At 41.0% G+C, this 14,198-nt stretch overlaps 1 protein-coding gene across 1 annotated transcript in view; it reads right to left on the bottom strand.

Moving 5' to 3' along the window:
• LOC112045029 (trifunctional purine biosynthetic protein adenosine-3) overlaps window positions 1–14,198 on the bottom strand; it is a 31,423-nt gene that overhangs the window by 2,847 nt on the left and 14,378 nt on the right. Inside the window, exons 8-23 of the mRNA XM_024081073.2 lie at window positions 13,836–14,052; window positions 12,747–12,945; window positions 12,242–12,449; window positions 11,209–11,456; window positions 10,370–10,519; window positions 9,374–9,539; window positions 9,197–9,281; window positions 8,536–8,782; window positions 7,757–7,872; window positions 7,033–7,168; window positions 3,265–3,443; window positions 2,335–2,445; window positions 1,918–2,061; window positions 1,284–1,445; window positions 542–675; window positions 2–125 (exon numbers count right to left, since the gene is read on the bottom strand). Coding sequence (XP_023936841.1) covers window positions 2–125; window positions 542–675; window positions 1,284–1,445; window positions 1,918–2,061; window positions 2,335–2,445; window positions 3,265–3,443; window positions 7,033–7,168; window positions 7,757–7,872; window positions 8,536–8,782; window positions 9,197–9,281; window positions 9,374–9,539; window positions 10,370–10,519; window positions 11,209–11,456; window positions 12,242–12,449; window positions 12,747–12,945; window positions 13,836–14,052 — 2,626 coding nt within the window. The remainder of the gene's footprint in view (window position 1; window positions 126–541; window positions 676–1,283; window positions 1,446–1,917; window positions 2,062–2,334; window positions 2,446–3,264; window positions 3,444–7,032; window positions 7,169–7,756; window positions 7,873–8,535; window positions 8,783–9,196; window positions 9,282–9,373; window positions 9,540–10,369; window positions 10,520–11,208; window positions 11,457–12,241; window positions 12,450–12,746; window positions 12,946–13,835; window positions 14,053–14,198) is intronic.

The following is a 14,198-nucleotide window of genomic DNA, read 5'->3' as shown; positions in this document are numbered from 1 at the left end:
CATCGACAAAGTGCACGGTGCAGCCCGACTCCCGGTCGCCGGCCGCCAGGCACTGGCGCTGCGCGTGCAGCCCGGGGTGCTTCGGCAGCAGGGACGGGTGGATGTTGATCAGGCGACCCTTCCATCTGTACAAACAGACCGGCCGAATTACTTTAGGTGAAGTCACATGGGAGTGACATTTAGGTTCCCCCAGAAAAAACCAAACACAATTATCAATTATTAGCATAAGGAGGAAACATTATTTCAAGACTCTTCAAGAATGCACCATATTCTTAGAAGATTCTGCACTTAATTTCCTAATATTTACAATGCTTACTGTTAGTGGAGAAATGCCACACAATCGATTTATATCTTAGCATTGTTATAAATGAACCCAAAATACCCAAAAAATTTTCGGAGATAATATGAATATTCTTAAAAAACTCTCCATTTAATTTCCCAATAAACACTGAGATTGTATCCGAAAATCTTTTTTGGTGGAGATATGCCAGATAACGCGATTGCTCCCTTAGCGCAATAGCAACAGAAAGTGGACACTCACTTCTGCACAAACTCAGAGGACAGGATCCTCATGTACCCTGCGAGGCACACGACGTCTATCCTGTGGGCCTCCAGCGCGGAGGAGATGGCGCGGTCGAACTCCTCCCTGCTGCCGTACTCCTTAAAGTTGAATACCTGCAATATTGTTATTAACCGACGTCAAAAAAAGGAGGAAATTCTCAATTCGAGTCTAAGTTTTCTTTTTTGCATGTATGTTACCTGATTACTCGGAAGAGGCCTGCACCGATTTGTATAATTATTTTTTGTTTGAAAAGGTATATTACTGAGGTTGTCCCATTGTTAGATATTAGTGCCACAGTCATATATGAAGGCTTGGTCCAGTTGTGGGAAATTAAAAAGACTGATACAGTATCCACAGAGTTAGTCTTGTAAAATCGACTTTTCATAACATGAACAAAAGATAAATGCAAGTTTTCATGTTTCTCCTAAGATTTCCCATGAAATCCAAGTTTCTTGCAACTTATAGACAAAAATCATTATACAAGAGTTAAAAGGTAAATGTTATTACAAAATCAACAAACTTAAAATGAGCTCTAGAACACAATTCTTATTGTTTATCATTAGCATTAATGATTGCCATGAAGAGCTGTAAAAATATAATATATATAATAATTTTTCATCATAGGTTTTAGAAGTTCTCCATAATTGTTGCAAGAGGTGAAAAGACATTATGAATCTCAAGTATAGCAGTAGTCTGCATATTTGGTAATTTATTTACTTACCAATGACGGTATTCCAGCTTTTTCGGCACGCTGCAAGGCATAAGCGTCCTTCTTGTTACTGACAACAAGGGTTATTTCTGCGCACATACACTGCGACGAGTCGCGGGTCGTGTCTATCAGCGCTTGTAGGTTACTTCCGCTGCCCGACACTAGAACTGCCACCTAGTTAAGAGAACAAACTACAGTTAAATTATTGAAGCGCTAGTATTATAGTACTAGAAACGAATGAATAGAAGGTACAATGATGTACATGATCTGTTTATTAGCTTTGAAGGCTTCTGTTGTAGAATCAACATTTATCACCCTAGCGGATAAAGTAGAATGAAAAAGTTGTGTTCTGCGCATTGCTCTATCATCATTTACTTCTCGCATAGTTGAATCCTTTGCTACGCTGAGGATTCTACTTCACAATGTGTGGGTGTGTATATAAGAAGCAGCGTACTCGTTTTACTGTGAGCAAGTGTATTCTGTTCAGTTGGTGAAGTCGCAAGTGGAAGCGAAGTTGTTGACTGACGCCGACCGCGCCTGCATAGAGGCGATCACCACCGCGCCTTTCGGTGAAATGAATCCCTTGCTACACTCAGGATTCTTGATACTTTACAATGTACTTATAGCTGTGTGAGGTGTAACATACCCGCTTGATGGTGAGTAGGGGCATTCTGCGAGTGAAGTCGAGTGCGGAGGCGAAGTTGTCGACCACCACCCTAGCGCCGCCCGCCGGCCGCGCCTGCATCGTGCCGATCACCATCGCGCCGTGCGACCTCGTTATGTTCATCACCTGGGAAAATGAAAATTAAGACTTAACATAACATCACTCTAAAGGACGAACAGATATTAGAGCGAAGCATATGACGCCAAAGGATTAGCTAACTGAAATGGCAGTGGGCGGGCCATATCTGTCGCTGAACGGAAGGGCGCTGGGACAGACGTGTTCTGGAGTGGAAACCACGTACGTTTTTAAACTCTGCACTCAGTCACTTAGATCAGCAGTTATCGGACATGGGTGATATTATTTCTAAGTTTCTCAGAGGATGATGATGATGATGATTACCTCAGCTTGATTTTCAGGCGAAACGATAAGCACCATTCCGATGCCGCAGTTAAAGGTGCGAAGCATTTCGTCGTCCTTCACAGCGCCTGCGTCTGCTATCCACGCAAACACCTATAACAAATTAAATATGATAACAAGAATATTTTTGGATTGGAGTGTCCTGCAGACTTTTCCGTCTTTCAGAACAACGTCATGAGTGAAGCTTCAGAATGAATGCCGGCATGGTAACCGTGCTACTAAGTGCAGCTTTTATATATGTTAATTTTTTTCATTTTATTACTCTGTTCTTTTTTATTTCATTATTTTTATTTTACTTTGTATAATATGTATATAGTCAGTCAGTTAGTATATAGTTACAACTTTAGTTTAATATATCAGGAATAGATTTGGTTTGTTGTAAGTTTTAAGTTAACCATAGTCGTAGACACGTCCGTGGACACACAGGGTTTCACCTGAAAACCAGCGCCACAGCTCGCTGTGGCATCGTGCTGAGGTGGATACCTTTTTGTCCACGACCCGATTTTTGTATGTTCTGTTTGTATATTTTATTTGTGTGTGGACAAATAAATATATTCTATACTAGCGGACGCCAGCGACTTCGTCCGCGTGAAACTCGATGTAAAATTTTAACTACCCCTACCCCTTTTTCTAATTATTATTAATATGAACTTTATACAATAACCATAAAGCTCAAATTGACTACGTTTTAGTTAGAAAACATTTGTATGGGAAAAAGAAAAGGGCTATTTTTATGGTTTTTCCGGCAATTATTCGAATTTTTCTCACCGTAAAAACCATCCTAGAACTTCAACGAACATTTAAAAAAAAAATTGGTCAAATTGGTCCAGGCGTTGTTGAGTTATGCGCTTACCAACGCATTTTGCGATTCATTTTTATATTATAGATTATGTCGTACGTATACGCACGCACCGGGTGCACGTTCCACCAGTGCGCGTTGAGGCGCGCGCGCACGCTTTCGGGGATGACGCGCGGGATGTTGTGCAGCAGGCCGCCGCCCGTGACGTGCGCCACCGCCTTCACCGCGCCGCGCTGCAGCGCCGGCAGCACGCTCTTCACGTAGATGCGCGTCGGCTTGATGAGCTCCTCGCCTGCGGACGATGATTGTTTGCTATCGTTTATATAATATTTAATGTTATAATTATAATTAATCCGAGGGCGAGGGCTGGTTGTCCTTAACACAGATCCATAAAATCTAGCTAGGACAGCCAGTTCTTGAACTTCAATACAATTGTAATACCTTTTTGTGTGATTATTATTATTCAAATGAATTAAACTCTCACGCCCAGTACAAAATAAATATATATACAACGTGTCCCAAAATTCAACGATAAGCGGGCGCCAAAAGATTGACCTGCTCATGAGCACTTAAGGAAAAATAATAAAAAAAAATATACCTAAATTTTTTTTTTAGTTACAAAATAAATTTTAAAATTCTTTGAAAATTTACACCTTGTATGATATTTTGAACTACCGCAGCTACAATTTCTTAAATATGCTTAAGATTTTTTTTTGTATCGGAACCTAAGTAGTACTACTATTCACCACAACTCTTAAAAACACCACAATGCCCGCAGTTTTTACACAAAAAAATATCAAAATATTTTTTTTCCCTCAAATTTTTAAAGATTTTTACTTTCAGTCTACTTTGACTCATGGTCTTGCAAAAAAAAGTATGAACACCGCTATGGCAAGTTATTTTCAAAGTTGACGCAACTAATCAAGATTTCAAAATAGTATAATACCCTAGGATAACTAGTCACAAAAAAAAATATGCGTACCATTTGTAAACAAGAACCAAATTTCTTAATTGTTCTTGTTGTTAGTAATAAATTTTACTATGTTCCAAAAATGTGTTTGTTATTTTAATTACACAACATTAAAGTAAATGTTCGAATTGTTTTCCACCGGCATTAATACAGGCACGACATCGCCTTAAAAACGACCGTTTTATTTTTCGCGCATATCTTCTAGCATTGATATGTGCCGCAGCCTGAGTGATTTTTTGCCGAAGCTCGTCCAATGTCGTAATCGGTTTTGCGTAGATCCTGTCTTTGAGACAACCCCAATAAAAGAAATCCAGGGGGTTTAGGTCGGGTGATCGGGGTGGCCATAGGATAGGACCAAGTCGCCCGATCCAACGCCCCGGATACTCGTGGTCTAGGTATTGTCTCACAGGACGAGCGTAGTGAGCTGGGCAACCATCATTTTGATACCACATATTTTGAAGGTCGCTTAGGGGGACGTCTTCTAGTAATTCTTGCAAATCATTTTGTAAAAAGTTCAAATAACTGTCCCCATCTAAGTTTCCTTGTAATTCAAAAGGCCCAATCACTTTTCCATTTAAAATGCCCGTCCATAAGTTGACCTTAAATTGATATTGGGATTTGTCTTCTCTCATCAGGTGCGGATTCTCATTGCTCCAGCTGTGTAGGTTGTGAAGATTTAAATAGCCATCTTTCTTGCAGGTTGTTTCATCCGACCATAGTACTTTATCCAAGAACTGAGGATCTTCCCGATGCTTTTGAAGCATCACTCGGCAAAATGCGATCCGCAGTGGATAGTCCCGTGATAGTAACGTTTGTACACGTCTGTAATGATATGGGTGTAGCCGATGACGTTTTAGTATTCGATGTGCTGAACTTTTTGGGATTCCCGTAGCTGCTTCTATGGCACGCACTGAGGTAGTTGAATCAATGTTTATTTCATTGAGAACTTCTTCATCGCATTCCGATCTAGGTCTTCCAGCGTTTCTTCTAGCTGACGGCAAACGACCCTCCGAAAACGCTTGATGCACATTCATAAATACCCGATAATCTGGATATCTTTGAGCGTTTGGGTACCTTTCTCGATACAATCTGCTAGCAGCGTTAGCATTGCACCGACATTCTCCATAAATGAGATGCATGTTAGCGTATTCCATCGGCGTGTATGGTTGCGGCATGATAACGCTAAACAGTCCAAAATACACCAAAAGTCCAATTCACAAAACACAGGCACAGTCCAAAATAATGCCAGGTCAGTTCAGTTTGCAGATCACTTAAGTCCAGTCCAAAATGCAAAGCCAAAAGTCGTTAGTACGAGAGCCACGTCAATTGAATACGGAAAGTTGCGCAGTAAACAAAGGAGCAGAGCGTACTGACTTGCTGGGAACAGGATTTTCTTTACCTGCATCATTGTCATTCAACAAAGAACATCTGTCTATCCCTCTCTAACGTATACTTATCGCTATCTTTCTCTCTCTCTCTCTCTCTTATTTTTAAATGTTATCGTTCGTTCCATTAAAATTCTAGGAAATTGCAACGTATGACTCACATCATTTTGTGCATAAAGTAAAAGTGATTTCTAGGAGCAAAAACATTTTAGAAATTTAGTTCTTGTTTACAAATGGTACGCATATTTTTTTTTTGCGACTAGTTATCTTAGGGTATTATACTATTTTGAAATCTTGATTAGTTGCGTCAACTTTGAAAATAACTTGCCATAGCGGTGTTCATACTTTTTTTTGCAAGACCATGAGTCAAAGTAGACTGAAAGTAAAAATCTTTATAAATTTGAGGGAAAAAAAATATTTTGATTTTTTTTTGTGTAAAAACTGCGGGCATTGTGGTGTTTTTAAGAGTTGTGGTGAATAGTAGTACTACTTAGGTATCCGATACAAAAAAAATCTTAAGCATATTTAAGAAATTGTAGCCGTGGTAGTTCAAAATATCATACAAGGTGTAAATTTTCAAAGAATTTTAAAATTTATTTTGTAACTAAAAAAAAATTTAGGTATATTTTTTTTATTATTTTTCCTTAAGTGCTCATGAGCAGGTCAATCTTTTGGCGCCCGCTTATCGTTGAATTTTGGGACACGTGGTATAAAGCCAAAGGGAAAATAAATAAACTTACTTAAATACGCAAAATAAATAAACTTACTTAAATACGCAAAATAAATAAACTTAAATATACATTACATAAATACGTATATGCGGAGGATTCACCCCGGCAGGGAGACCAAACGGCCGGGGGTCAGGGCGACAGAAACCGGCGGACTATCCTAGCCGAGTCCAGCAAGACCGCTTTTTGCATCTTGCCATCTTGATTATTATTATTATTATTATATCATTATCATCACAACTATAAAAGGATATCCATAGCTGGACAAAGAGCCGTGAAGTTTGAAACCCTTACACCTTATACAGGGTCTTACAGGGGCTGAACAGCCTGTAGCTATTGACTACGTTCGAGTCTTCTTGTCACCTTTCAATTGTCGAGTTGTCAATTTTAAAACAATTTTAAAATCTTCGAACTTTACTTTTCGCAATAAGTCGAATCTCTCGAAAAAGTATCGGGAACTTCTATTTCTAAATTCGATGCTAACAATTCTGTTTTGTTATATTTTGGCAACAGTACTCTATTTTGCAAGATCATCCCAAGTTTTTTAATGTATTTGTGTGTGTACGTGCCAAACTGAATTTCGTGTTCTGATACATCCCAGGCCACTGATGCTCCGCTCCCAGTCACCATATAATATAGTTTTCCTCGATAAATGAATGCAAGAGAAATTTAACTTTTCAATTCGAATTAGTAATTCCTTCCTGAGATTAGCGTGCTGAACCAGCCAAAGAAACAAACATACTGAAGAGCATGTTTGTTGCTCTATAATATTAGCATAGACAATAAACAACAACTCACCAAGCGTAAGTCCCTCCTCACTAAAGGGCGCCTTATCATTGAGGGCCAGTCCTGCCTTCTTCATGAGGCTGTGTATGAGGCTGAACCCGTTACTGTGCACACCGTTCGACGGCAGTCCGATGATTATGTCGCCCACCTTATAGAGATAATGTCAATTATAATGAATAATGTATGGTAATGGTAGAAAACTTCTGTTTGTTTATATGCCAAATGAGCGCCAAAATCATTATAATATTACACATAATTATTAAAACAAAGTCCTCCGGGTAATGAGAAGGATCGACATTTCCGATACGAAAAAATGGCACCACATTCGGCCGAATAAAAGAGCACATGAAAGTTAAAGCAATTTCAATATCAGCATGTTACCCTTTGTTGTCGTCGTTCAGTCAACCCGCACGAAACGTTTTGCATCAACATTCCCAATTAGAACTGCTAATAAGTGGAATGCTCTTCCCGAGTCTGTTTCCTGACACCTACAATTTCAGCACCTTCAAGGCAAGAATGAATAAAAATCTTTTAGGCAAGCACGCTTCATCTTAGACCGCATCGTTGCTTCCATCAGGCATGATTGTAGTCAAGCGCAAGCATATCCAACATAAAAAAAATTACTGACTTTGATTAATACTTGATTGAAATTGACACTTAAGGATAGGGGGTCCACAGGGGAAGATTGCTTAGGCCAAGTTTCCTTAATCCGACACTGGATGTGGAGATCAGTTACCGTGATGTCGTTGATCTTGGGCAGGATGTGCGTGCGCTCCACCACGCCGAGCGCGAAGCCCGCGATGTCGTACACGCCCGCCTCGTACATGCCCGGCATCTCCGCCGTCTCGCCGCCTAACACACACGTGCTATTGCAGTACAGTAGTAGCTCGAAACTTTCCTTTGTTCGATGAAAGTAGCGAGTTATTGAATATCATATTCATCAGACGAAAGTGTATTTGAATTTAATGCATGATTCTAAATTGAGATTTCTACCTTACGTTTCGAGAGTGCTTGTAAACTAAGCCTAATTGATATAAATGAATATTGACTTGACTTGACTTGTTTATTGTACGTTATCGCCAGTGGTCACTTGAGTAGTAAAGCGCGGGGGGGACCAATTAGCGAGTGATTCAACTTGATGGTAGTGTAGGTCTTACTTTAGATTATAAGGTTGCGTGGGCTGTGTTCTTGGCGACACCCGATCTGTGGTTCCAGCTGAAAATCAGCTCTACTTGACCTATTTTAAAAGATTTTCTGGGTTATGCTACACAGCACGGGGTATTTTCCTGGCTGTATTGGAGATATTGTGATGTGTGGCATATTGTTGAAATAAATGCATTGTTGTTCCTTTCTTTTTTGATTTGCCCGCCCGGGCGCTTGAGCAGTTACACTGGCAATTTCTTGTAGTAGTCAGTGTAGTACCATTGAATCCCTCGCAACTCTGAGGATCCTACTTTTGAATCCTTCGCTTTCATAATGAATATTGTATGATGCGCCGCCGTAAGGATGACTCACCGATGAGCGCCGCGGAGGACTGCTTGCAGCCGTCGGCGACGCCCGCCACGACGCTCTTGGCGACGCTGACGTCGAGCGCGCCGCACGCGAAGTAGTCGAGGAAGGTGAGCGGCGCGGCGCCGTTGCACAGGATGTCGTTGACGCACATGGCCACCAGGTCCACGCCGATGGTGTCGTGCTTGTTGATGCGCTGCGCTATCTTCAGCTTCGTGCCCACGCCGTCCGCGGCCAGCACCAGCACTGGGTCCTAAGAAGAAGGTATTTTACATAATTTACATTCGTCAATCGTAGATGGCACTGAGCCGCACCAGTGCCATCTACGATTGCCGGACGGAACGACCTGCCGGAGTTTTGTTAGTCTCAAATTGAACTTACTTTTGAACAATTTGATCACGTATGAAATTGAAAACGTATTCCTTTGGATTTTCTTACAGACCCTTCGGCTGGAGATTTTCTTTTTTAGTATCTCGTACAAAAATACAAATTTGGCAAGTGCCAATATTTTATAGCACAAGTAAAAACTAGACAGTGGTTCCTCAATGGGTTGACAAGGGTTGACTGAATCAGAGGACACCAACATTTTGTAACCACTGCATACTGACGGACTTCCACAAAGTAACTACTAAACATACGCGTGTTTGTTGAAATATGTAGTCAATACCTTATACTCCTGTTCAATAGCTTTTAGTTGGAAACAGCCGCCGAATCCTCCCAAACCGCCTAGAACTCCCGAACGTGATGTTGATCTAAATAATAAAATTAGTGAATGTAAATAATACTTTTAGAACCCAATAGTCATGGCTAAGATCAAAGAGTAAACGATGGAACAAATACTCACCTAGCCAAAGGTTTGATGAGAGAAACGAGCGAGTCCCCGGCCTCGATGTCGACGCCGCTGTCTTTGTACGAGAGAGACTTCTTGGTGACGCCTTCGCTGGACGCGTACGGGGCAGTCAGGGGCGCCATGGCTTCTTTGAAGTTCTCCACCACCACTTGATGTCCTCCTACAGAAGAAACTACATTGTGATTGAGGAAACAATAATCCTCATCATCAGCTAATTTTAACGGTGCGCTATAGAACCATTAGGCCTTAAATGCACCCCGACATATTTAGAGATGAGAGAAAAACAAACGCTGACCAATAGCGCAATCGTAAATCACCATCATAATCATCATCAGCCAATGGATTTCTACTGCTGAACAAAGGCCTCTCATTAAACTGCATAACAACATGGTTATGAGCCGTAGCATCAAACGGTTTCCTACAAATATTGCATTTGAAAATACATAATGCTATCTAATCTCATTTATTTGAAATGGGACGAAAGAGAGAGCGATATTTTCGTCCCGCCCCTATTGGTCGACAATATCTTTTTCGCTTCACGACATATGTCGTTGACGCGTCTTAAGCCTTCAGGTCTCTTCCCTCACTATAAGAAAAAGGTATACAATACGTATTACCGGATCTAGAGTGATAACGTTTGCAGATATTAGCAATATAATGACCAACACAGACAGCTTGCTGATACATGCATTTAACACCACAATTTTTTAAAACGCCCACAGATATACAATTATTGTAAGTTGACAATTATTTGGACCACTTTTTAAAAGAGCGTAATAGAAAGGAAATCGGGATTTTGATACTATTGATGTCCAATTTATTAGTTGTAGAAGATGTGCGGGGTCTAATATATCACTAAATTTATTTGTTCACTCTGCCATTCAGTCGGTCAACTTACAACTGTATGTCTGCGATGGCTCTTACTGAAAATTTTTTGGAAGAAAGGAAAGCGCAGTATTGCAATAATGATTTGATGTTGTCTAAACTCACCCTCCTTTCCGATAACTTCCACAGTCCCGACGACGGCGATGGTGTCCTCCACCAGACACAACAGCTCGTTGACACACACGGGGTCCACTATGACCACCATGCCGACGCCACAGTTGAACGTTCGCAGCATTTCGAAATCAGATACGCGACCTTGAAAAAAGAAATTAGGAGTTCAGAGCATTCAAGAGCCTATGAAATGCATTATGACTATCCTTGGCATATGTGTTATATTGTATATTATGAATATACACCGTATATAGGTTAAAAAAAGGGTAAGAGATTGAATAAAACTATTTTGACAAACAAGAATGAATTAACAACCCACAAAGGAACTAGGGAGGGAATACTAATGTGTAACGTTGTATATTAATATTTTACGAATTACGTAGTATATTAATCTTCTATTAATTTCTCAAATGAGTGAGGATTTAGCATAGTAAAATTGACATATTGATTTCTTTTTAGAACCCACGATTACATAGTCCGACCCTTTTAGAAAGACTTTGAATTGTATTAGATACCCTTACTAACAACTTAACTCCTAGCAAAGATGCCCTTGACTCCGTCGGCTTAAAATTCTATTTTTACAAATCCCGCAGGAACTGTTGATCCGGGATAAAAAGAATCTAAAGCATCTTCATTCCGAATTTCAACTAAATCGATTCAGTAGTTGCGCCATGAAATAGTAAAAAATATGAAATATTATAACACGTATTTAGTTACTTACAAAAATTTTCGCTTTTATAATATTAGTGTCTGTAGTATGATAGTGTCTCACATCAATGTCGATTGCCAATTATATCTGTGTAATTAGACTAAATACTAAACGTCTCAATCACCTTTAGCTTGTAGCCATCCGAAAATAGGATTTATGGTGAACTTGGTAGCGTCCAATTTGACTTTGATCCTCGGCGGCAGTATCCGTGGTATGTTCTCCAGAAGACCTCCGCCCGTGATGTGCGCGAGACCTTTGATGAGGCCCTTCTTCACAGCGGGCAGTAACGCCTTCACGTATATGCCGGTTGGTTCGAGGAATTCCTCGCCGAAAGTCCTGTTTGTTTTGCTGAATGGGGCTTTTTCGTGGAAGCTGCAAGTATAATATTATTTTTGTTAGCTTTTTTATATTCATACCCGGTCTTTTTTGCATTTATGTATGATTGGATAAATATTGACTATAGAGTTTAAAAATCTTTAATGTTGTGTGACATAAATACTATACATTACCTCGCTCGCTGCCTTGTTGGTCTAGTGGTTATCCTATATGGTGCCGAATCAAGGGATCCTGCATTCGAATCCCTAATCCATCTAGATTTTGTCGAGAGGAAGCCTGACATCTAGAGACATATTTGAGTATCCGTCTTGTGCGGATCAGAGATTGGTGGCACATACAAATGCTATAGGATTCAATGAGGAGTAGAGCGGATAGGGAAAAAGATGAGAAGAGGAATAGAGAGATTTCATAAGAGGATGGTATGAAGAAATGCATCGCGGTTCCGTGCAATCCTTGAAGTGGTCATTTTAGTCCGGGCAAGACGGGCATGCTCTGTAGGGAGAAGTCTGAAGGGATGGTGGTAGTAAGGTTCTTCTGATCAAATAACCCTACGTACTCCTTGGTTTTTAAGAAATTAAATGGTGAAGGAAAACATCGTGAGGAAACCTGCATACCAGAGAATTATCTTAATTCTCTGCGTGTGTGAAGTCTGCCAATCCGCATTGGGCCAGCGTGGTAGACTATTGGCCTAACCCCTCTCATTCTGGGAGGAGACTCGAGCTCAGCAGTGAGCCGAATATGGGTTGATGACGACTCCTTGGTGCGCGGCAGCTGCTCGAGGTTGTCCACTACGCCGTGCATTACAAACACCAACAACTCACCTATGGCCAGTCTCCGCCATGATCTTCTGCACCAGACTGTACCCGTTGCTGTGCACGCCCGTGGACGGCAGCGCCAGCACCACGTCCCCGCCGCGGATCTCCTTGGTGCGCGGCAGCTGCTTGAGGTTGTCCACCACCCCCACAGCGAACCCGGCGAGGTCGTATTTGCCGATTTCGTACATAGTTGGCATTTCTGCTGTCTCTCCACCTTTATGGAAAATAATCGAGAATTTCTAGCCACCACCTTCAGTTTGTTCAATTTCTTTGCGTCAAATGTTTTAAAGTCTTTGGTATACTATCTGTACAATAAACATTAAACTATGAAAATAATGAGAGGAAGTCCCAATATCCAAATAGTAGTAGTTAGTTAGTAGGCGAAAAGTTCGTCGACGAGTGGAAATAGCGGAATCGCACCACGGGTCCTATGAGTTGTGATCAACCCCATCCACAAGGGAGCCAAAATAATAAATTATTACTCATCAACTCAATATAACTCTAAACTTACCCAGCAGAGCACATCCCGACAGTATGCAGGCATCAGCTATCCCCTTCACAATGGTAGCGGACACCGTGAGCTGCAGGCGTCCGCACGCCATGTAGTCCAAGAACGCGAACGGTTCGGCCCCAGCGCACAAAATATCGTTGACGCACATGGCCACTAGATCTTGGCCTATGGTGTCGTATTTCTGCATAATCTCTGCTATCTGGAATGATTTTTTTTTCCTTAAACTTACTAATTAAAGTCCGTATAGCAAGCTACTTGAGATCACAATTATGATGTTTATTTGCACTATGAGGAACTCAACACATCACTCATGTGCGTAGTTTCGAGTTATTGTATAGTGACTTGAGTGTTGGTTAACCGTAAAGGACGTCCTTAACCCTACACACAACGATCACAAGTGCGTGACTCCACTCAAGGTCATGGTCTGTCATTCTAGTGTCTTATTTTGGTTGCAGTTTGATTTGTTATTTAAGTTGTCCTAACAAATATTGCGAATCATTCAAACCTTTGTTCGATTTTGGTTTTCATATTTTTGTAATCCACTTCTGAGTCTGCTAAAAGTATATTAATAAGCGCAGGCCTAAGTTGCTTTTACCAAATTATGTACAACATAACAAAATAACTAACAACTTGCACGTCTTGAATGCGTTTCGCATTACCATTGTAGCCTAAATTAACTTAAGTCCCAAGTCATCAGTCCCATGTACAAACACGGATGTCATAAGGAAAAGCAACCCATAACACCTAATCTTTAATGTTGCTGTAGAATAGTTAGTTCTGTAACCTATCTTAACTTTAGTCATCAGTCCCCAGTAGAAACATGGGGGTGGCACCAACCAACTACGTTTGTTTGCCATTTATACACCACCCCCTCCATAACCTCAATTTTGTCATTTTGCATTACTTCAGTAACTTACTTTAACTTTAATCCCAACGCCATCAGTCCCCTGCAGAACGAGGTACGTGAGCTGCGAGTCTCTGGCGGACAGCTAATAGAAATCAGGCTCTATGGTTGAACGCGTTTGCTTGCCACTCATACACCCACTCATAGCCTCAATTTTGTCATTTCGCATTAATCCTGCGACTCACCTTAACTTTAGTCCCAACGCCATCAGTCCCCTGCACGAGCACGGGGTCCGCGAGGTGCGAGTCCATGGCGGAGAGCTGGAACAGGCCGCTGAAGCAGCCCAGCCTGCCCAACACTCCTCTCCTGTGCGTGGCCGTGGCTATCGGCTCGATCAAACGAACCAGATTTGCAGCCGCATCTATATCCACACCACTTTCGAGGTAAGACAAACCGTTGATTCTGGAAAGACATTTTTCTGTTTATTTGCTCTGTTTTTGAGTACTCCCTATTATTTTCGTACTTGATTCTTTGTTTGTTATAAGATTCAAATCTATTTGTTTGTATTGCAGCTGAATTTTAATAAATTTTGATAATGAAACCACTGC

This window comes from Bicyclus anynana, chromosome 14 (assembly GCF_947172395.1).
Source record: "Bicyclus anynana chromosome 14, ilBicAnyn1.1, whole genome shotgun sequence".
In the NCBI taxonomy this organism is placed as follows: Eukaryota; Metazoa; Arthropoda; class Insecta; order Lepidoptera; family Nymphalidae; genus Bicyclus; species Bicyclus anynana.
The sequence above is the reverse complement of the archived record's forward strand: the minus strand, read 5'-3'. Positions and strand labels throughout refer to the sequence as shown.